This window comes from Dendropsophus ebraccatus, chromosome 1 (assembly GCF_027789765.1).
Source record: "Dendropsophus ebraccatus isolate aDenEbr1 chromosome 1, aDenEbr1.pat, whole genome shotgun sequence".
Taxonomy (NCBI): Eukaryota; Metazoa; Chordata; class Amphibia; order Anura; family Hylidae; genus Dendropsophus; species Dendropsophus ebraccatus.
Window position 1 is genome coordinate 221,848,175 of NC_091454.1, and position 24,263 is coordinate 221,872,437.

At 46.3% G+C, this 24,263-nt stretch overlaps 1 protein-coding gene across 1 annotated transcript; it reads left to right on the plus strand.

Annotated features, from left to right (window-relative positions):
- Positions 1–9,489: 9,489 nt before the first annotated feature.
- Positions 9,490–23,875, plus strand: LOC138784854 (vomeronasal type-2 receptor 1-like). The gene is made up of 7 exons (XM_069960550.1): positions 9,490–9,958; positions 12,487–12,886; positions 15,948–16,239; positions 17,237–18,055; positions 20,448–20,675; positions 22,612–22,735; positions 22,953–23,875. Exons 1-7 carry the CDS (start codon positions 9,490–9,492, stop codon positions 23,873–23,875), a joined length of 3,255 nt encoding a protein of 1,084 aa, XP_069816651.1.
- Positions 23,876–24,263: the final 388 nt, after the last annotated feature.

The window sequence follows — 24,263 nt, forward strand, 5'->3', positions numbered from 1 at the left end:
AGGGGAAGTCAAAGTGATCGGACAGAAATTGCAAGACTGAACGCCAGAAGATCTGTATTTTAGGGCATGACCATACAGCGTGCATGAAAGTGCCGACATCCGACATACATTTAAAGCAGGTATCCGATGGGGATACCCCCATCCTCCTGAGCCTCTCCGGGGTATAATATGTTCGCATCAGGAAGCGAAACTGAATCAATCGGTCTCTAGCACTTACCACCGTAGGATAATACGTGTGTACCACCTCCTTCCACTGCTGTTCCCCCAGTGAGGGGACATCTATCACCCATTTCTCGTATGCCTTTTGGAAAGGGGATGAGTCGTCTGGGCTCAATAGTAGATAACTATGTGTCAGGGGCTTATCAAGGTCAGGGGAGCCTAAGAGCCTCTCAGCCAGTGTGAACTCCAGGGGAACCGCAAGGCTGCCAAACTGAGAATGAACAGCGTGACGCAGCTGCAGGTAATGAAAGAACGCTGTGCGTGGTATCCCATAGAGTTCACACATGGCCGAGAAGGAGCGGAACACATTGTCGGATGCAAATATATGTGATAGATAACGGACACCATGTTTACCCCAAAGAGAAGCACCCTGCAGGTCCAGGAGTTCTGGGAGATGAGGGTTAAGCCACAGGGGAGTACGGGGGGAGAAGGGGGGTGAGGACATCTGCCTATGCACAACTCTCCACACCCTCTGCACCGTAGCCAGAGGAGAAGCCCAAGAAGAAGATGGAGTGTATCTATAAAGGGTATTCGTCAGACCCTCGTAGGAGCCCACCAACGCCCCGGCCAACGCCACCGCTGCATTGCTAAGGTCCAGGTCTAACCACCAGTTAGCATATACCAATTGTGAGGCTAGAAAATAGTGATACATATCAGGAGCTGCAAGGCCCCCCTGATGCTTGGGCGCAAGGAGGTGAGAGTAGCCAATCCTAGGTGACCCGCCCTGCCAGTAGAAGGATCTCAGAATCTTGGCCAAATCCGTAAAGAACTGTTTAGGGGGAAAGACAGGGGAAGCGTGAAACAAATAGAGGAATTTAGGAAGAAAGATCATTTTAAAGATGTTAATCCTACCTAGTAGGGAGAGCGGAAGAGGCCCCCATTTCTGCAAACGGAGGTTGGTAGTTGACAGGAGAGGCACTAGGTTCAGGGACATATAGCTGTTGATGGAGGCCGTGACCTCCACGCCCAAGTAACGGAATTGACGAGTCACCAACAATCTATCCGGGAGGGTAGTAGGTAGGGGGAGAGAAGGTGACAGGGGCATAAGGACCGACTTAGGCCAGTTCACCGTCAGACCGGAAATGGCACCGAAGTCGTGGATAAGCGACATTAGAGCCACCAGGGAGGGACCCACGTCTGCCAGATACACCAGAGTATCGTCTGCATATAGCGACACTTTCTCAACGATGGACCCCCTCTGGAGGCCCCTGATCAAGGGCGAGGCACGGACCGCCGCCGCCAACGGCTCGATAGCAATAGCAAAAAGTAAGGGCGACAGAGGGCAGCCCTGCCTCGTTCCCCGCCCGAGAGAGAAAGAGGGGGAGATATCAAGGTTGGTACGTATTTTGGCAGTGGGCTCCGCATATAACAACCGAACCCAGGCTCGGAACCGCGGGCCAAACCGCATCCCGCCGAGCAGAGACCACAGATACGGCCACTCTACAGAGTCAAAGGCCTTATGAATGTCAAGACTGAGTACGTACCCTGGAACAGCGTCCGACTCACTAGCAGAGATGTTCATAAATAAGCGAGAGATGTTGATATCCGTGGCTCTACCCGGCATGAACCCGGTCCGGTCAGGGTGTATCACCGAGTGTATGACCCCGTTAAGCCGTGTCGCAAGTATCTTAGCCAAGATTTTCACATCAATTGTAAGGAGAGAGATAGGTCTGTATGAGGAGGGGGATAGTGGGTCCTTGCCCGGCTTCAGGAGCAGCACGATCAGGGCCTCACGAAGTGATTGCGGGAGGCGGCCCACTTCTAGGGATTCCCCGTACATAGTAAGGAGGCGGGGGGCTATAGCCTCAGCATTATTTTTGTACCAGTCTATGACTAACCCGTCCATACCCGGCGTTTTCCCCAGAGGCATGGATTTAATGGCCTCCACTATCTCCTCCACCGTAAGAGGGGAGTCAAGAGCTTCGGACTGTGAAGGGGACAGGGACTGTAAGGGAGACTGGTCCAAGAAGGTCGTAGAAGCCAAGGGATCAGAGGCGCAGTGGGGGGAGTAGAGGTCTTGGTAGAAGGCCCGAAAGATCGAGTCAATCTGGGCAGCTTCAGTCACCAGAACCCCTTGGTCATCAACGACCCCGGGGATGGAAATCGTGGGGCGCTCTGCCCTCGCCAGATAAGCCAGCAGCTTGCCATTTTTGTCCCCAAACTCGAAGAGAGCCGCCTCAGTGGCAAAGAGTTTTTTCCTTGTGCGCTCCTTTTGTAAGATTAGCAAGTCCCTCTGGGCCCTAGACCATTTTTTCCTCTTTTCCTCCTCCCCGGTGCGTGCCACCTCCACCTCCAGTGAGTCAATAAGGGCCATTAAAGAAGCCTCCTGTCGTCTATGCACATTCTTTTGCGTGGTAACCCCTGTGACATATGCTCCCCGGATGGTCGCCTTATACGCGTCCCACTTAATCAGCGGATCCGGGAAGTCTGAGTTGTGCTCCCAATAGGAGGCGTGAGCAGTTGACAGAGCCTCCTGCACCACCTCGGAGGTCAACCAACCGGGTTGCATACGCCACAGCTTAGAGGAAGAAGGGCCAGATATTTTGAGGGAGACTAGTAGGGCGGAGTGATCTGAGATCCCTCTACTGGTATAGGATATCTCCCCAATACGGGGCAATAAGTCAGGAGAAGCAAGGGCCAGGTCTATCCTAGAAAAGGTACCATGTACCTGCGAGAAGTATGAGTACTTCACCGTTTGCGGGAACCTCCAGCGCCAAACATCTTGCAAATGTAGAGCAGCACACCAGGCGTTGAACCGGGCGGAGGCCGGGTCCACCCCACTCGTCCGGTCCAGAGAGGGGTCGGGAACCACATTGAAATCACCAACCACCAAGACAGGGTCTACAGGGAAAGAGGATAAATGCACAGAGATTATGTCCAGGAGAGACTCAGAGAAGGGGGGGGGGGACATAGAGGGAGACCAGGGTAAATGACAATGACTGACATGCACAGTGCAGGATCACAAAGCGACCAAACTGGTCACATGCCACCTGGGAGACCACTACCGGCAGAGCTTTAGAGATGAGTACAGAGACACCTCTAGAGGATGTAGAATAGGTAGCATGGTATCCCTTGGCTATCCAGGCCCTCTTCAGAGCCAGGGTTTTCTGTCCGATCACATGAGTCTCCTGCAAACAGATAATGTGGGGAGAGTGGCGTTTCACAAAGTCCAACACCAAGGACCTCTTAAATTTGGAGTTAAGGCCCCTCACATTCCAGCTAAGAACTTTAAGGGACGCCATCATACTGACCAGAAGATAGGAATAGATCCATCAGGACCAGCAGCCAAGGGGGGGAAATGCGCAGCCACACACACCACCAAACACACCACACAACGAACTGGACAAACAAGGAACAAACATCAAACATATGACGGACAAAAAGCAAGAACATCCTAGTCAACTGGACTGGGTACCCAACTCCCTGTCTAACACTACCTAACTACGAGTGCAGACCTTAGACCCTAACTGAACACTAATCGACAGAGCTAGTCACTGCCGAGGCAATTACTCTAAGCTTGAGCCAAATAATCTCCAACTCACCCCCGCCCTCCTTGATCTATGAAGTATAGACCCCCCCCCCAAACCCAACCAGGTGAACCCAGGATCTTTGACCCCCAACTAAAGACTTAGTAAATGTCCGTTGTAGACAAATAGTCCCAGGTTGTACAGCGGCTGGAACACCGTAAGTAGGAACACCGTCATATGTCTCTTCAATCAGCCGGTGGAGCACACGGCGCCGCCTCCACCCACTCCAGGGCAGCCGAGGGGGACGTGAAGAATTTTGTGGTATTCCCAACTACCACTCGCAGGCGAGCAGGGTACAGCATGGAATATTGGTATCCTTTGGCACAAAGTTTACTACGGACTTCTGTAAATTGCGTGCGCTGCTTCCGTAGTTCCACAGAAAAATCAGGGTAGAAGGACACTCTGTTGTTGTCAATCATGACTTCCCCCTTGACCCGAACCGCTCTCAGGAGGGCATCTCGATCACGGAAATGCAATAGCCGAAACAGGAAAGGCCTGGGGGGGGGCCCCCGGCGGCGGGGGTTTAGCAGGAACACGGTGGGCTCGCTCAATGGTGAAGTAAGCAGAGAAGGTCTCAGCAGGCAGAATTTGGCGTAGCCAGCGTTCGGTGAATCCCACCGGGTCGTCACCCTCCGTTTTTTCCGGCAGCCCCACAATGCGGACATTATTCCGTCTCAGTCTATTTTCAAAATCGTCCGCGCGGGCCACGACTGCTTTCATCTGCCGCTGCAAATCCACAATCTGAGCAGGAATAGGATGGACAGTATCCTCCATCTCCGAAACCCTCCTCTCCACTTCCGTGGTGCGCTCTCGGATCTTTTGGGTTTCATGCCCCAGAATGACAAAGTCCTGGCGGAGTTCGTCCACCTTAGTGACGAGCATTGATTGACAGGTGTTTATGGCAGCCAGGATTTCTGAGAATTTCCCATCAATAGCAGAGGCTGAATATTGGGACCGTTCAGGAGAATTCAGTCTGGGTGGGCTAGGAGAGCCCTCAAAGCAGGAGACGTGACTGTCTCTAGAAGCGTCCCTGCGGCGTGCCATGGATCTGGAGAAGCGTTCTAGTTGTTTGGCCGCTTGAGCCTGCACTTTCGTGGGGAGAGGGCTGCGCCCTGCAGGGGTCTCCTCAACGCCTTCAGGCCCAGAGTCTATGTCCGATGGGGGACGAGAGGGAGCCGCTGGGGTCCCCTTGTTCCTCTTGGTCTTATTAGGGTTGTGTCCTCCCTTGGACCCTCCCATAACACCAGGGAGGGGGGCGAACAGCACAGGTAACACAGCCGCCAATGAGGGTACAGTAGGATACAGTCTCCAGGGGGCAAGGCAGGCGGGCGTATAGATAGCAGTAGGGAACAGCAGCAGAGGCCCCGGCAGGTCTGTGACAGAAGGGTGCACAGTGAAAGTCACAGTCGTCTATAGCCCCAACCTCAGTATCTAGATGAAGGTCCACTCCTTACCCCACACTGCAGGTCCGAGGAGCTGTATATGCAGCTTGTATCTGTAAGAGGGGACCAGGGCCGTCCCCCACGCCGGGTCTGCGTCCGCAGGGTAGTGGAGGGAGGGCTGCCCTCAGCTAAGATGGCGGCCGCAGGCAGATGGATCCGGCGGGAAGACGCAGCGCGCGGGCCTCCACTCAGGTAGTACCGGTGCCCACCTAGGGCCGCACCCAGCCGCTCGCCCGGAGAGGACTGGAGGACGGGCGCAGAAGACCACCGCCGACTGTCCTCAGACCAGAGAGAGGAGAGGAGGGGAAGCGCCGGAGCGTAATGGCGGCCGCCGGAAGTGGAGTCAGGGCCGGGCGCACTCACCACCGGAGCTCGGAGGGGACCACCGGAGGATGCGCTGCTCCCAGGAGACAGCAGGGAGGACCGGAGGACTGTGCAGGTATCGCTGCCTCCCGCGGTGAGTTTCTTGTGCGGCGCGCACGCTGCTGCCGCCCCGTCCGTCACACTAGGCCGCGGGGTCAGAGGATCCACCGCAGGGCACCGCCAGCCTCCGGGATTGTCGGGAGGAGTACGGGGATCTCCGGACACCACAGGGGGGTGAGCTGGGGCCGAGGGGGGGAGCCCGTTCAGGATATTTTCAGGAGAATGAGTCAGGGAAAGCAGGAGCTCTCAGGAAGCACGTCTGCCTCAGGCAGCCATCAGACCACGCCCCCAACACTGCACATTTATTACGCCTGTTTTAGGTGGTCGTCTCATACAGATTTACTCTGTTCAGTTGCACCTCCACATTTAGGCTATGTTCACACACCGTATTTTTTCAATAAATAATAGACGCGATTTATCGAAAGTGTGAAGTAACTTTATTTTCTATGGAACAACGACCGCAGTATATCGGGTGGTCATCTCATAGATATTGCAATGTACATATCAGATTATACCTTGTTCCCCTTGGGCATTGACTGGTCCATACCTTCCTCTTGCTGTTATAAATAGAAATGTATCTAAGCAGCGAAATTACACTGAGAACAATTTTCGGTCTCATGTGAGGAAAAGTCTTCAGAGAAACCACTAATAACCGCACCTGGGGCAAGAACCGCCAATTAACAATCCTGTGTCCTTATATAAACCCGTCTCTGGACTGTGCATTATACATAGGGCTCAGTATGTAGAGTACTACAGATACCCCTCTGATACTCCAGATTGGAAGACTTAGTGTTTTTCTATTCCGTAAGTATAATCCTCACATTTTACATAGACACATTGAAGCTTCACGGTATAGATCCGTTATGTAGAGAACAAAAACTTAGTGCCCAAACTTCTTTTTAAAATTTGCCTATAAGCAAATGTTAACAATTCGGTAACCCTGCCCTTCATCTGATGATGGGATTGCTATGGAAGTTGTGGCTAGGAATATATATGGAGTAGGATAAGCATTGTGGTATAGGTGTTTGGCAGAAACCGATTATTTTACAAAGATTAATTTGAACAATTTTGGACAGAAATTTTTAACAGTAAGTCGTATTCTTTATGAAAGTATGAAGTGGCCAGATTGCATGGTTATGCATCCATTACGTTTCTTTTGCCCAAAATAACACATAGATGACCTATTATATTAGAGCTCATTTGTTATTGAGCTTCCTACGGACTCCAGGAAATGAAAATTTTGGTAAGAAAGTTTTTGTGATGAGCGAGATTTAATCAAACTTTTATTATAAGAAGAAGTAACTGTGTTTAAGATCTTGTTGATCCTGCCAGTAGCATATGCTAGTCTCAGAGAGTAAGCCATGCATGAGTAAGTACATAGGGAAACTGTTAAGCCTTTGATCACAGCACTAAAATCATAGAGTAGTTCTCAATATATACAGATAGAAAAAGTCTCTTCTGTCAGTAACATGAGCAGTAACGTAGATACCATAGTGAATAAACTGAAGTTCCTTATGAAAACAGCAGCTGCGCTCCTCCACATGCCCGACATTACTCAACAACAGAGACAGATATGAAGGGGTTAATCATTGCTGTCATTAAGCACAGCAGAGCCGACTGTGCAGCTAAGGACGTGTCATTCATACACGCTAATAACTTATATACCATTTAATAAATGAACACCATAACACATATAAATCTAGAATGAACAAGCGGAGAGAGTCAGTGTGTGCTCCTGGGAGAAGTCTCTGATATCACACACTACAGCCTGTGTTTTGTTGTAGTCACCAGCACAGCTATTACTATCTGTTATCAGCCATTCCGTAGTTGGTCCGGATGAGTGAACAAAAGACTGCAGTGATGTCTGTAACTACTTGGTATCTGTATATATATAGTCAGGTAGAAGCACTCTATTAGAGGCATAGTCAGGTAGAAGCACTCTATTAGAGACATAGTCATGTAGAAGAACTCTCTTAGATGCATAGCCATGTAGAAGTACTCTACTTTTAAATATTTATTTAAAAGGCTTATAATAAAAGTTAGACTTTAGAAATCACTACTTTTTTTTAATCGTACAATATGTGCCAGTGATTTGTATTTTCTGTGTTTCCAGCTCATCCTATGGCCAATCCCTGTTATATGCCTCATGCGTCTGTAATATTTCTGGAGATCCTCCTGTTATATTTCATGTCCATGATCTGCTCCTCAGGACAGATATGTAGATTACCGGCTATGTCCGACCTGGATGGGATCAGACAACCTGGAGATATCATGATAGGAGTATTACTGCCTATTAACACGGACAAGATCTATCAAACACTGACATTCAATGTGAAGCCGCCCAGGACCACCTGCAGATTGTAAGTAATCCCAATGCCAGGTTGGTGCTTCTCTGTATCCAATGGTATTATTCATGTATTCTTCTGTCTAATACTCTTTCTTTAGATTGAGTGAAAAAAGTCTGACCCCTTTTCACTATCCTTTGTTCTTGGAGGGATAAGCATCTGCCAGAGCAGTCTTGCTGCGGCTTACCCTCCCAATAAAGAACACATGTGAGCGGGAGGAGAGGTGAAATAAGTAGTGATGAGCGAACATGCTCGTTCGAGCTTGGTACTCGTTCGAGTATTAGGGTACTCGATGGTACTCGTTAATCGGACGAGCATCTCGCGATACTCGAGAAAATGGCATCATATTTTTCCTGTAAGTTTGGGAGCAATTTCTCAGCCAATAAACATACAGGAGACTCTTTGGTACATCCTGCGATCACGTGGGACCCATACATGTCGAAAGCAGCGATTGGTTGGCCAGATCAGATGACCCTGCCATATAAAAATCTCGGCTGGTGGTGCTCGGCTCACATGTATGCTGGAAGAGAATAGGGACAGAGCTTCTGCTTGTCAGGGAGAGCGTTAGGGAGGGAATTAGCGTTCCAGTAGGCAGGGAATACTAGACAAAGAACCCAACAACCCTTGTAAGGGCTTAAAAGACTTGCAGTGCAGCTACCACAATTTTAGCAGCACACTGTGGTGATTGGCTGCTGGCAGAAAGGGGAAAGCAGGTGTTGCATACAGACCCCTAAGAAGTCCTCAGTACTATTATATCATTTTTGGCTGGTGCTGCTGCTGTTGTACATCGTATAGCTGTGACTTGTAGTACCGCTGCATAGAACCTCGTTGCTCATTGTCCTGTGTAAACAGGTGGCATAGACCATATACCACCACTTACACACAGACTATTAGCAACCTCCAAAAACTAGAGTGACCCACATATTTTCTTATTTCTTAGTGCAGCCATATCCAAGCTCACTGCTAGTTGCCCTGTGTAAGAGAGTGGCATGCAGTATATAACTGCAGTCACCCACAGATTGAATACGATAACCTCTAAAACCTAGTGTGACCAGTATATTTTCTTATTTCTTAGTGCAGCCATATCTAAGCTCACTGCTAATCGCCCTGTGTAAGAGGGTGGCATATACTATATATCTGCAGATACCCACAGATTTCATAATATAACCTCCAAAAACTAGAGTGACCAGTATATTTTCTTATTTCTTAGTGCAGCCATATCCAAGCTCACTGATAATTGCCAAGTGTAAGAGGCATACAGTATATAGCTGCAGTTACCCATAGATTGTACTGTATACAACAACCTCCAAAAACTAGTCTGACCAGTATATTTTATTTCTTTATTTCTTAGTGCAGCCATACCCAAACTCACCGCTAATTGCCCTGTGTAAGAGGATGGCATACACTATCTAGCTGCACTTACACACAGACTCTATACGACTACCTCCTAAAGTAGTCTGAGTAATATATTTTCTTGGCTTGTTGTGATCTGTAGTGCAGCTATCTCAGTCTTGACTGTGCAGTGTTCATAAAATGGTGAAGCCCAGGGGTAAGGGTCGAGGACGAAGGCTTGGGGTTACAAGGGATGCAGTGGGCAGAGGCCCTGATTCTGGGCAGGATGACACAGCAGCACCCATTGAGGAGGTAGCAGTGGCACACCGCAGACACTCATTCCCTAGCTTCTTCTCACAACTTACGGGGTCTCAAGGTACACCGCTATTGAAACCGCAGCAGTGTGAACAGGTGATCACATGGATAGCGGATAAAGTGTCCAGTACATATCTACCACCCAGTCTTCAACGCAGTCCACCCACGCTGGCCAAGGTAATGGAACCCTTGCTCCAGAAGGTCAGCCTCCTTCCTTACCGCCTGGCCCCTCCAGGGAAAGGAGGGATTCAGATCTACCACCATGCTCCCAAGAACCCTTTTCTGGACCCTTCCCTGAGTCAGAGCAACCGGAGCAGTCGATCTGTCCCGATGCCTAAACTATGCAGCTCACGCGGTCAGTGGGTAATGAAAGTGGAGACTTGCAAGCGGGGTTTGAAGAGGTGCCTGATGATGACGATGAGACCCGGTTGTCAGACAGTGACGTTGTTGTCATGGATGTAACTCAAAGTGGGGAGCAGAGTGAGGAATTGGAGGAAGAGCTGGTGGATGAGGACGAGGTGACTGACCCGAGCTGGGTGGATAAGCCTAGTGAAGACTGTGCTTCTGAGAGGGAGTAGTGTTCAGCCACAGAACTGGTTGGAAGAGGAAGAGGGGTGGACAGAGGGAGAAGCAGGGCCAGAGCAAGTAGATCAGCAACTGTTTCACGGAGTCAAACTTCCGTGGCCAGGCCTAGATGTTCGCAAGTCTACAGAACTTAAAAAAAGTGCGGATGAGCAGGGGAGCCACCAGGATCAGCAGGGGAGCCACCACTACCAGCCTAACCACTACCAGCATGCACAGGCATATGAGTGCTAAACACCCCACTCAGTAGATCCAAGGCCGTTCAGTTACTACAAGTCGCACCCCTGCTCCTTCCCCTGTGTCACGTGCTGGCTCTGTCAGTCCCCCTCCCCCCAGGCCCCAGGCACGTGCGCCTCCCACCCTACACCCACCCCTTCACCTCCACTATGCTCCACACTTTCCAGCAAGGTTCCAAGCACAGCATTTAACTGTCCCTAAAACAGACCTTTGAACAGAAGCGCAAATATACTGCCACTCACCCACATGCACAAGCCCTAAATGTGCACATACGCAATTTTCTGAGCCTGGAGATTCTGCCCTATCAGCTGGTAGAGACAGAGGCTTTTAGGAACCTCATGGCGGTGGCTGTCCCTCGGTACTCTGTCCCCAGCCGCCACTACTTTTAATGGTGTGCCATGGATGTCTGCTATCTGTCAAGTACTGGGCCCCTTTGAAGTGTCAACACAGATGGTCAGCGGCGATGCCGCCATTATCAGCCTCATCATCTCGCTGCTTTGTCTGCTTCAAACCTCCCTGCTCAGCCGGAAGTCTGAGACTTTGCCTTCATCTTAGGAGATGGAGGAAGAACATCTGCCGCTAGATAGCCAGACCACCCTCACTTCTGTTTCTCAGCACAAAGTAGAGGAGGAGGAAGAGGAGCAGACTGCTGCCGTGACTGAAGAGGGTACCCATGCTCAATTCTTAGCTGTTGAGCGTGTATGGCCTGAAGAGGAGGAATTGGTGGAGGAGGAGAAAATTGGGAGTCAGCCTATTGAGGAGAGGGAGTTCTTGCGTGTTGGGACCCTGGCGCATATGGCTGACTTTATGTTGGGCTGTCTTTCCTGTGACCCTCAGGTTAAAAATTTTTTGCCAACACCGATTACTGGGTGTTCACCCTCCTAGACCCTCGGCACAAACATAACTTTTCCACTCTCATTGCTGCCGAGGAACGCAGTATGCGAGTAAATCAATATCAACAGGCCCTGGTGCAGAAGCTGAAAATTTACTTTCCATCTGACACCACTAGCGTCAGAGGACGTAGTTCTGTGGGCCAAAAAGTGGGGGAGAGGAGTGGTGGAGCAGGCAGCTTGTCAAGGGGCAGGGGAACACTCTTCAAGGCCCTTGACAGTTTCATGGCACCCCAGCAAGACTATGTCTACTGTCCCCAGTCTAGACAGAGTACGGGGGAGACCTTCAGAAAGATGGTAAGGGAGTAACTTGCTGACCATACCAACGTCCTTCCCGATCACTCTGCTACCTACAACTACTGGGTTGCAAAGCTGGATACATGGCCTGTCTTCAGTGCAGCTGGTGGCATCATCACTGATAAGCGCACCTGCCTGTCAACTGACAGTGCTGGCAGGCTGACGTTAATAAAAATGAACAGGGCACGAGAGAATTATTGATGCGGTTCCTGGAGGGTCTCAACAAAAATGATAAGAACATACGACTTACCTGGCACATCTCACAGGAGGCGGTGGAGTTTCTAGACCTTAAGATCAAGGTAGGCTCTGTACTACACTATTTAGAAAGGAGACAAGTGTTAACTCTATTTTGCATGCCACGTCGTCACACTCTAGGCATACCATTCAGGCCATACCAAAAGGGCAATTCATTAGAACGAGGCGAATCTGTGACACAGACCAGGAGTTTGAGATCCAGTCTGAGGAAATGAAATCCAGATTTCTGAATAGGGGATACAGAGGAGAAGATGTCAGCAAGGGATACCAGCACATGACAGAAGAGATCTTATGATACCCAAAGTTCGGACTAAAAATACAGGTGAGATACAAATTATCACCAATTATCACTCTCATTGGCAGGAGATGATCAATATCTTTAAAAAACACTGGACAGTGTTAAAACAAGATAGGGAGTTAGGGAAACTGCTGGCAGAAGTCCCCCTGGTAACAGCAAAGCGCTCAAAGAATTTGGGTGACATGCTTGTTAGGAGCCATTATGTCGCCCCAAAATCCAAATATATTTTTCAATTGAGAGGTCCGAAGTGGGGGTGCATGGCCTGCAAAAACTGCTGAGCTTGTGAGTACATAAGCCCTGGTAATGTGTTCTTTAACTCCACAGAAACAAAAAAATATAAGATTGTTCATCACATTACATGTACGACCGAAAGAGTTATATACCAGGCCTCCTGCCCCTGCGGACTTATGTATATTGGGATGACATCTCGCCAATTGAAGACTCGGACCCTTGAACATGTGAGAGACATCAAGCGCACCAAACAGATGAACACTTCAAACATCTGGGAAGTAGAACAACTGAAACCCATTCCACGACACTTCCTAACTGAGCACAACAGTGATCACAGAGGACTCAAAGTTAGAGGTATTGACCAGATAAATTTGGGGATCAGAGGTGGTGACGTCACAAGACGACTCCTACAAGTGGAGAGCAAGTGGATGACTGTGTTGAATACAGTCCAACCGGGAGGACTTAATGAACGTCTATCATTTGCTTGCTTTTTGTGATCTGTGACATTACCCAGTACATTGGTTCTGGTGATTGCCCTTGCTTATGGTATAAATACATGCACAATATTTAATGTATTTGTGCTCATCACCCTGACAGCCATATTACTCTCTAGGCTGCATTGGGGTGATTCGAGATGCTCATCGTCTTTCTCTGTTAGTAGGTCATTCTCCTAAATATCTCCTAGATATTAAAATTCCTTGATACCATCTAATTCTCTGCAGCATTCCCTCCCATGTCTCCATTTTAAAATATAGATTGTCCCTTGCCAGTGTTTTGACATTCCAGGTATGCCCCCAGGAGGATACCATGTTTAGTATCATCCATGTTTAGCAGCTCCACATAGCCACAATTCTCACATATTACCTAATGTATATACTTCTCTACATTGATCTATATATTTAACTATTTAATGATTACTATGACGGTGTGCAATTACAACCTGGCTACATACATATAGTTCTACCTCCAGTGATTTTAGCCATTAAAAACTAATTAGACATTTTAATTATGGGTTAAATTGAATATATGACCTGTTTGGATTGGGTTTCCCAGAGGCTGTTGTTGTTTTTAGTCCCATCATATACTTAGTATAGTGTGGGCTGCATTTTACGAACAGGACACTAGATGGTGCTATTCTTTTCTCATGTATACTATAGTAACAACACAACTTATCACGTTCTTTTTTCTTATACACACCATAGTAATAACACAACTCATCACTCATTTATATATTTATTATTTTAACCAATTATAACCATTTTATGAATGGGACACTTGATGGTGTTATTTCTTTTTCTTATATACACTATAGTAACAACACAACACTCCTGAGAGACTCAGAAAAATGGGAGTGACCGCCTCAGATACTTGTTTCAAGTGTATGTCAGATGTCGGCACCTTCATGCACGCTGTGTGGTCGTGCCCTAAAATACAATCCTTTTGACGTTCCGTCTTGCAATTTCTGTCCGATCATTTTGATTTTCCTTTTGTTTGTACCCCTTCTGTTTGCCTGCTAGGTCTTATTAATGGAATCACACAAAACAAATACTACAGGGTATTCATCAGATTTCTTTTATTCTGTGCCAAAAAAATTATTGCCATGGAGTGGAAGTGTACCGATGCCCCCTCCCTGGACCGCTGGAAACAGCTGGTTAATAAATATGTCCCGCTATACGAGGCCCTCTATGAGCATCGCAAGTGCCCCAAGAAATTTTTTAAAAAATCTGGATTCATTGGCTTACGCTAGATGAGACAGCAGACGTGTAGGCCTTTCTGTTGTGCTGTGTCTGGTATAATTTTTTGGGAGGCTCATCTGCTACCGCTTCTTCCTTGGTCACTCTATCATCACCGCCATGCTGTGTCTGGCATAACTTTTGAGAGGCTCACCTGCTACCACTTCTTCCTTGGTCACTCTATCATCACCGCCATGCTGTGTCTGGCATAACTTTTGAGAGGCTCACCTACTACCTCACTTTTAATGGTTCTCTGTGTCCTCACTGCCATTCTGTGTCATGCAAATTTTTTGGAAGGCTCACTTGCAACCACACTTTTAATGGTTCTCTGTGTCCTTACTGCCATGTTGTGTCAGGCCTCATTTTTCTGAGGTTGAAAGCCTGCCTTATCTACCTTGTTCTCACCGCCATGCTGTGTCAGGCTAAGTTTTTGGGTGGTTCATATGCTACTTCTGTTTTAATGGTTCACTGTGTTCTCACCGACATCCTTTTTAGACAAAATTTTGGGGTGTTTCATATGCTACCTTTGTTTTAATGGTTCACTGTGTTCTCACCGCCATGCTGTGTCAGGCTAAAATTTTGAGCACGTTGCCCTCAGTTGTTAGCTTTACACGCAGAAGCACTAGCGTGGGTAAGCGCCAATAAACGGTGCTCAAACTGCTTAGCAGAAGCTTCTACCTTCCTTGGATGTTGTAGCCGTTTTGAAGGCAGGATTGACCAGGTCTTTTTAATACACAGGCTACCGCACATGCACTCTCTTAGATACTCTTTAAAGGATTAAGGCTATGTTCACACTGCGTACGAATCCGTACGCAGGTTTTATGCTGCAGTACATGTGCGGCTGAAACTACGGGCATGCGAAAAATCGACATGCGGCCGGATGCGTACGAACCGCGAACATACGCCCGTAGTACAGTTATGCTTCCCTAGCTTGTTTCGAAGTGATCTGAGGCAAGTCATTTACTTGGAAATCTTCGCCCAGCCCCGTAAACCACACAGAACCTTTTGGATCGAAAAATCAAGTTTAATTTGGCTGAAATAAGTACTTCGTACGGGACCACATGGAAATCCACGGCCGTGAGTTTCAACATTTCCGTCCTCAAACAATAGTCTTGTTCATTTTTCACGGCGCCGTATACGATCCGGCCGTAAGCTCATACGTAGTGTGCACTGTGCAGGCGTATATTGTATACTATCAAGCGAACGCATCAACCTCAAATCTACGTGCGTATATTCGCACTATGGACGGATTCGTACGCAGTGTGAACATAGCCTAAGGCTGCGTTCACACTATGTATTTTTCAGTCAGTATATTTCAGTCAGTATTGCAACCAAAAACACAGAAAGGCTCTGTTCACACAATGTTGAAATTGAGTAGATGGCCGCCATATAACAGTAAATAACTGCCATTATTTCAATATAACAGCCTTTGTTCTAAAATAACAGCAAATATTTGCCATTAAATGGCGGGCATCCACTCGGCCTTAAAGTGTATTGATTCAAGTGTATTGGGTCCCCTGCAAAAATGCTCAAGTTTCCCATTGACTTCAATGGGGTTCATTACTCAAAACCAGCACCCAAGTATCGGGAAATATTCGCCTCGAGTAAGGAGCACCCAAGCATTTTAGTACTCTCTCATTTCTAGAGATAAGCGTTGGAGAATGTTGTCGAAAACATATGCCTACCTTAAGAGGAAAAAGGAAAAAACAATTTTGCACTATATGAATGGCAGCATTTAATATAGAGATTCAACGTTTGGTAAAGAAGAAATATAATTGAAAAAAAAAATGTGACAAGACTTAACAAATTTCTGTCTTCTAGGTTTGGTCTGGAATCATATCAAATGCTTCACACCTTGATGTTCACCATTGAAGAGGTCAACAATGATCCCTTTATTTTGTCAAACGTGACATTAGGATTCCAGATGTATGACACATGTAATATACCTCAGTATGAGTTACAAGGAGCTTTACAGTTCCTGATTGACACTAGTATTACAGTCACCAACAACCAGTGTCAGTCTAGTTCGTCCTTCCCAGCTGCCATCGGGAGCTATAGTTCAGCCAACTCCATTATCTTGGCTCATTTTTTGGGAACCTTCAGATATCCCCAGGTAAGAAGATGCAGTACTTATACTTGTCTATGCCAATTGGTCATTCTAATGTCAAATACTAAATGAAAAATGTTAAAAAAAAACTGAAATATTGTCTATGGTAATGATGAACAGCTAATGGTAAAAATAAAAATATGGAAAATACTCTCCTAAACATGGAAACTGCAACACCAAGAAGTAAAAGTCGCAACGTTATGAAAGTCACAGGATCAATCCAGAGGGGTTTCACAAAATTTTACAACTTTTGTCCTTATTCTTTTGCAAAATATTCAAACCCCCTCAACTAAGAAAGTCACGTGCAAAAACAGCTCAGCGTCCTATCAACAAGGTTATATGGGGAATGTTCTGCCATGTTAAGTACAATTGGGTAATAAAGAAAACCTAACATCCTCTGTAGGCAGCTGTCTCAGATGACTATGCAAGACAAGTACAAGTTGAAAGATGCTACTGGCCATGGAAGCACATTTAGACTAGGCACACTGTTGAAATTAATATGAGCAACGTGCGGCCTGCTGTTGTTCTGTTGAGGATGGCTCCTGGGACACATTTCAGAGAAATGAATGTACAATGGTTGTATGATCAGGACAATGTAACACTGAGCTGTTAGTGTACCTGGAATGAAGACAATAGGGGTCCAGCTACCCACGTTATGCACCCCCCCCCCCCCCCCCCAATAGACAAACCCAGGAATAGGACTGGTTTGATGTTTTCTTGTGAAGGCCTCTTAATGATGTTGCCCATGTGGTCTCCAGACCAATCTATGGCTATCATTGCTTCAGAGACAATGCAGGACTCATCGCTGAAGAGCATGAACCTCCATTCCAGCTTCCATCAGCATCTTGCTCTGCACTTTAACCTTCCAGTTTCTCTTCCGTGGTGTTGTAATTTCCATTTTCAAAGTGGTTTGCCATGGCCTACCATCTTGGATAAGAGTTCTTATAAAAAATTTTGAAAGTCTTCGCATGTGAAAGTTTTTTGTTTTTTTTTTGCATTTTAGGTCAGTCCATTATCAAGTGTCTCTCTTCTGAGTAATAGGAAAATATTTCCATCCTTCTTCAGGATTGCTGCAAATGATAAATTCCAATCCATCGGACTGGCTAACTTTGTTCTGAGCTTTGGCTGGACTTGGGTCGGTCTTCTAGCAAGTAACAACGATTATGGTCTTGAGGGAATTAACCCAATCAGGCAAGAGTTAATAAAGGCTGGAGCATGTTTGGCTTTTACTGAATATATCCGTCTAGGTCAACCAGATCGCAATGCTCCTCGAATAGTGCGGACCATCAAAGAGTCCACAGCCAGGGTGGTCGTTGTGTTTGCTCTTGATGTTGATTTCCTTCCTGTTGTGAATGAGCTGATGAAGCAGAATGTCACAGAGCGAATATTTGTTGGTAATGCCGGTTGGGCCAGGTCGATAATACTGTCGACGAGTAATTATTTTCAGGTTTTAAAGGGCGCACTTGGCATTGCTACGTATGGTTATGTTGTACCAGGCTTAAATCAGTTCCTGAAGAATATCCGTCCTCGTGCATCTATGGAACCAAACTGGGCGAAGCAATACTGGGAAAAACTTTTCAGCTGTACATTTCCTAATGGTGACAACACTGTGAAGACTGTAAAGAACTGCACTGGGTTGGAACAGCTAGAGGAAGTCATTGACAGTTCTACTTTCAGCAATAGCCTAAGATATACTCATCACCTGTATGCTTCTGTACGCACCTTGGCTAAAGCTTTAAATGATTTAAAAAACTGCAAGTCTGGAGGAGGACCATTTTCTAATGGGACCTGTGCGAATATCTGGAATTTCAAACCATGGCAGGTAAATGTATACCAAGGATCTAAACAACAAAATCTAAAATTATAAGGTTTGGCTAGAGTTCATAATGACATTTTGTACTTATACACAACATAAACTGTAGGCGTCCATTTGTGTTCATCTCTCTCTTCATAGCATGATGGGTACTACTTGCATCAGATTCTGTGACTGAGACAGTCTTTCCTTTACTACTGTCAGTGTGAAATCTGCTTATCTTGGCTTCCGCAGCACAAAAGATCAGTATTCCTGCTGGTACCAGGGTTCTCAACTACGAGGCCTCTACACTTAGATGATATCTTCTTTACTTCAAGTTTATACAAGACACAATGTCACCTTCATCTTTGCCTAATAAGGTGGAACTGCAATACAAGATGCAGCACATGGATGAGGATGTGTGATATAAGTATGTTTTAGCAGAGCCCTTTTGGCCATGAAAGCATTTTGGTTTTCATTTTGTTCTCATGGGGGGCCCAGTGGTCAGTCTCACATTAATAACACATCAATGACATATCAATGACATAGCCAAGTGATATATTCTAAAATTCTTCAGTAATAAATCACTTCAACCCTCAACTACTACCATCGTTCATAACTTTGACAAGAGCTTTGTCTAGTTGAGTTCCCCATTCATTCCTCTGGCTTCTGTAGTCCTATGTACCTGTGCAGCCCCTGTAGTCCTATGTACCTGTGCGGCCCCTGTAGTCCTATGTACCTGTGCGGCCCCTGTAGTCTTATGTACCTGTGCGGCCCCTGTAGTCTTATGTACCTGTGCGGCCCCTGTAGTCTTATGTACCTGTGCGGCCCCTGTAGACTTAGGACTACAGGGGCCGCACAAGTATATAAGTCTACAGGGGCCGCACAGGTACATAAGACTACAGGGGCCGCACAGGTACATAATACTACAGGGGCCGCACAGGTACATAAGACTACAGGGGCCGCACAGGTACATAAGACTACAGGGGCCGCACAGGTACATAAGACTACAGGGGCCGCACAGGTACATAGGACTACAGGGGCCGCACAAGTACATATGTACCTGTGCGGCCCCTGTAGTCTTATGTACCTGTGCGGACCCTGTAGACTTATGTACTTGTGCGGCTGTTTTAGTCTTAAGCACCTGTGTGGCTCCTGTAGTCTAATATACCTGTGCGGCCCCTGTAGTATTATGTACCTTTGCGGCCCCTGTAGACTTATGTACCTGTGCGGCCCCTGTAGTGTTATGTACCTGTGCGGCCCCTGTAGTCTTATGTACTTGTGCGGCTCCTGTAGTCTTATGTACCTGTGCAGTCCCTGTAGTCTAATGTACCTGTGCGGCCGCTGTGGTCTTATCTACCTGCTTGGCCCCTGTACGCCTATGTACCTGTGCAGTCCCTATAGACTTATGTCCCTGTGCGGTCCTTGTAGACTTATCTACCTGTGTGGCCCCTGTAGACCTATGTACCTGTTTGGGCCCCTGTACTCTTATGTACCTGTGTGGCCCTTGTAGACCTATGTACCTGTGTGATCCCTGTAGACTTATGTATTTGTGCGGCCCCTGATTTTTTAAAACAAGATGTGGAAAACAAAAAATATTGGGCATGCACAGCTAGATAATAATGATGGGTGCTAAATGGTAAGCATACAAACAAATATATAACTATATCATAGAGAAAGAACTATGCCAGAAAATACCATAGCACACCAAATAAGTAAAGTATAATAAAAGTACTTTATTAGAACAGGTACAATGTTAAGGGTAAATGATCCCACAAGCTTAAAAACATTTAAAAATGATAGGCACACATGGAGGTACCCGGTATGGTACCATCCACAATAACACCCCAATAAAGAGTATAACACACACCCTGTACAAGTAAGGTGCAAGTGCAAGGTATAAACTACCAAAGAACAATATAAAAATATAAGACCCAAATTATACACGTGACCAACAATACCAAAAAATGTGCACTGTGACCAATAATATAAGCAATATTGAAAGAATGTCTATGCTACTGAGGCTCATAGAGGACAGTCACATGTGACGGTGGCCAAAAGGTGCTCTAATTAAATACACAGAAGCTAAGGAGGCATGAAAGACCAACACTGGACCAGATTGAGCAAACGTTCATACCTCCAGCTTGGTTGTGCACTCTGCATGACATTGCTGCATTGCCATTGCCAATAATATCTAGGGAAGTTTCCCCAATCTCAGAGGAACAGTCTGAAGCGACCCCCCAGAGGAGAATAGCGCAAGAGATCAGTCACTGTAAGTTTCTGGCACACGTAGACCTCCCAAGCCTAATTTAGTTTGCTTTGTAGTTCAGGCGATATCTTCATAAGTTTCTCGTGGAAATCCAATTTTTACACAGGACCATTGTGTTAACTTATGATTAAACACCTAATTTTCCCATTGTAGCTTACATATTATATTAGGAAGGTTAGGATGACTCTGAACACGGGGAAGGAGATCTACTTTGATGAGAATGGTGACTTACCTTATATCTATCGAATTGTCAACTGGCAAATGAATCTGGACGGGACCGTGACACAGGTTAACATCGGAACCTTTAGTACTTCGGAACCCTTCAATAAAGCCCTGATCCTCAACACAAGTCTGATCACATGGCCTACTGGAGGAAAACAGGTGAGATGGTACAAGAAATTGAGAATCTATAGAGTTGCTGTAGACATTTCTGTATAGGTCTATAGCATAAATGTTAAAACATCTTAAAGGGAATCTGTCAGCACCCAGACACGGCCCGAGGTGCTTACAGTCCACTGCAGGTGTCAGGCTCCTTGAAGGCATAGTATAGTAGTGTTTTGGAGTTTGTGCCATACTCTGGCACGCCTCACCACTACTTCCTCCCCCTCTTCGCCATGAAGATTTTCTGCTGGCTGGCCTTCTGCTTGCTCTTGCCATCATCGCTGTGCACATATGCGCCAATGATCTCCCAGGCCGCATGCTTTCAGCCAAAGCCACTCACAAAAGTGCACAGACCGTTAGAGTAGCACACACATTAACTGTTAAGACAATGCGCACGGCCCTTGCCAGCAGCAGCGCATGCATGCACAGCTATGATGGTGAGAGCAAGGAGGAGGCTGGCCAGCAGAAAATATTCATGGAGAAGAGGGAGGAGGAAGTAGTAGTAAGGCATTCCAGAGGCGTGGCAAACAAGAAACCGATAAACCTTTTTGACACTTTCGTACATTACAAGAGCTGAAATGGCACAGAATGTACTCCATGGACGCATGCACAAAAGGTACCATGTTCACAAGGAGCCTGACACCTGCAGTATGCTACCAGTATACCTGGGGTCGTGTCCAGGTGCTGACAGATTCCCTTTTATCATGTGTAGCATTAACAGGAAATACTAGACAATAAGTAGGGGGAGGAGAAAGCTGGAGCTGCAACAGTGACTGAGAAAATGTGCACTTACAGATTATAAGCAGGGAAATGGAGAAGACCAAAGATTTTTGTGAAGGCAAAACAAAGACCATATCAAGATAAATCTAGGCGAATCTAACCTGCTGATATGTCCCTATTATGCATGAGACGCCAAGGAGCAAGGTATGTCTCTTACCTTCCTTCTTGGCACTGTTCCGGTACAGTTAGACGTTTGCTTCACTGTCGGGTAAGATCACTGCCCCACCCCAAAGTGCCGATCCTTACTGGTTGGCCCACCCCTTTCTAATAATAATAAATGGATAGGGCCAGCTGGGGGGGGGGGATAATCTTAGATTTGGGGGTGGGGCAGTGCACCTGCCGGTCTATCTGGACTGTGGAGAAGACGTCTAACTGCATTGGAACAGCTTCTAGGATGAAGGTAAGAGACATGCCTCCATCCTGCAATAGGGACATATCAGCAGGATAGATTTGCCTAAGCTGCTGATAGTTCCTCTTTAATTTTTTTTTTGTTCTCTTTTTATGACTTACGAGATAGTGCTGTTGCCAGTTAGATGAACAATTATAAGATCTAACACAGGGGCATAGCTAATGGGCCCTGGTGCAAGCAAAGCCACTCCATAACTGATCAGCTGGGATAACTGATCCAGTCCTGGGAGAAGTTTCCCAGGACTGGATCCATCTTTTCCCAGCACCTGGGAAAAGCTGCGGCACAGAGCGGAGCGGACTTTAAAGCCTGCAGCCTCACAAGCAGAATGCAGACAGGAATGAAGGACTTCGCTTTGCCCCTACTGTAGATTTGCTCATCTTTACATCTATGAAAATACACCAAACCATTAGTGTTGCACGAGACTTTTCTCCACATTTATTACACATTTTAAACACTTTTCCACCACTTTCATAGACTTTTCCACACAGCAGTTCAAAAAAAAGGGGGGGGGATGCAAAAAAGTTTTTGTAAATGTGGGCCAGTCTGCCAGTAGTGGATGTGGTGGATGAAGGAATCATGTAAAAGTTATGCATATCTGTATCTGCAGAGTAAGCAAAGGCACAGTGGCAAACAAGTGCTCTCCAAGTGTATCGTATTATCTTACATCCCTAGCAGACAGCAATTTTGTTTTTTAAATGTAGAACTCCTTTAAGAAATATACTGATATTTTTATTTTTTTACTACCAGGTTCCACATTCTGTCTGTAGCGAGAGCTGCACTCTGGGATATAGAAAGGCAGCTATTCAGGGCCAACCCATCTGCTGCTTTGAGTGTGTTTCCTGTCTACAAGGAGAGATCACCAATCATACAGGTAAGTACTCACATAATAGTATCCAAGAACTTTTTGATATTGTGATATTACTGATGTTGAACGTACTTGGCGAACTGTTCAGATTTGGCGACATTCTCTAATCCCGAACACTCAGCATTTCACTATCGGCAGCTGGAGAAGTTGGATGCTGTTCTAACTCTAGATATTAACCGATAAAAAGCAAAGGTATAAAGGAATAACTTTATTGCCTTTTCAGGTTCCATTAACTGCATCAGATGTCCCTGGGACCAGTGGCCGAATCGTGAAAAATCCAACTGTCTCCCAAAACCCACTGAGTTCTTGTCTTATGAAGATGTGTTAGGAGCCACATTAGCCGCATCCAGCTTGATCTCGTCCATTGTTCCTTTTCTCCTTTTGAGACTTTTTATCAAACACAGAATGACCCCTATTGTAAAAGCCAGCAATTATTCCCTAAGTTGTCTCTTGTTGCTGTCTCTTTGTCTTTGCTTCTACTGCTCCTTAGTGTTTATTGGTTACCCAGAACGTTACAAATGTCTCCTACGTCAGGTGACCTTTGGCCTGGTCTTCACTCTCTGTGTTGCTTGTATTTTGGCCAAAACAATCATGGTTGTTCTTGCTTTTATGGCCACCAAACCAGGAAGCAGTCTGAGAAGATGGACGACATTCAGAGTTTCCTATATGATTATTTTTATTTGTTGTTTGTTACAATTAATCCTGTGTCTTACCTGGTTGTCCATCACTCCACCATATGCACAATATAACACTTATATTAGACCTGAAATGATCATTGTTGATTGCAATGAGGGGTCACCCATCGCCTTCTGGACCATGATGGGTTACCTCTTCCTTCTAGCCACCATAAGTTTCATTGTTGCCTTCCTTGCTCGAAGACTTCCCGACAGCTTCAATGAAGCCCAGTATATTACATTCAGCATGTTGGCCTTCCTTAGTGTCTGGATATCTTATATCCCAGCCTCACTTAGTGCTCAGGGTAGGTACACAGTGGCTATGGAGATCTTTGCCATCTTGGCCTCCAGTTGGGCTTTAGTCATCTGTATGTTTCTCCCTAAGTGTTTCTTTATAGTGTTCAGACCCGAGATGAATTCCAAGGAAAATATCATGAGGAAAAACAAAGAAAGCACTAAATATGTTAAATGATTACTCAACATCGATTGATGGTTTAATAATGATGGTTCTGGTTATAAATAATGATGATCTGGTTATAAATAAATTAAGAATAATAAATTAAGAAGTCCCTGTGCAGCACAACACAACTTGGCAGATGCAAACTGGATCTGTCAGCTTTTCCCATCAGGCATCCTTCACCTCTTTCAGCATTGAGTGACTGACTAGAAAACATGAAGATCTTGCCCAGACGTGGTAGATCTCCACCAATCCTGGACCCTGGAATAGGTAGAAGGATTTGCAGATGAAGTGCAGTATAGAGGACCTCGGAGAGGGTGAAAGAACTCACACCACACTTTATTGAGACAAATTGCCCAATGATTTACTGATGAACCCCCAAGAGACTGTGCAAATAGCACTG

Bases quoted from the DNA above. Each gene is read 5' to 3' on its own strand.
- LOC138784854 (XM_069960550.1), top strand. From the start codon at position 9,490: ATGGTGAAGCCCAGGGGTAAGGGTCGAGGACGAAGGCTTGGGGTTACA. The intron at 16,240-17,236 runs GTAAGAAGATGC...TTTGCATTTTAG, and splicing joins GAACCTTCAGATATCCCCAG to GTCAGTCCATTATCAAGTGT. The intron at 22,736-22,952 runs GTAAGTACTCAC...TTGCCTTTTCAG, and splicing joins AGAGATCACCAATCATACAG to GTTCCATTAACTGCATCAGA.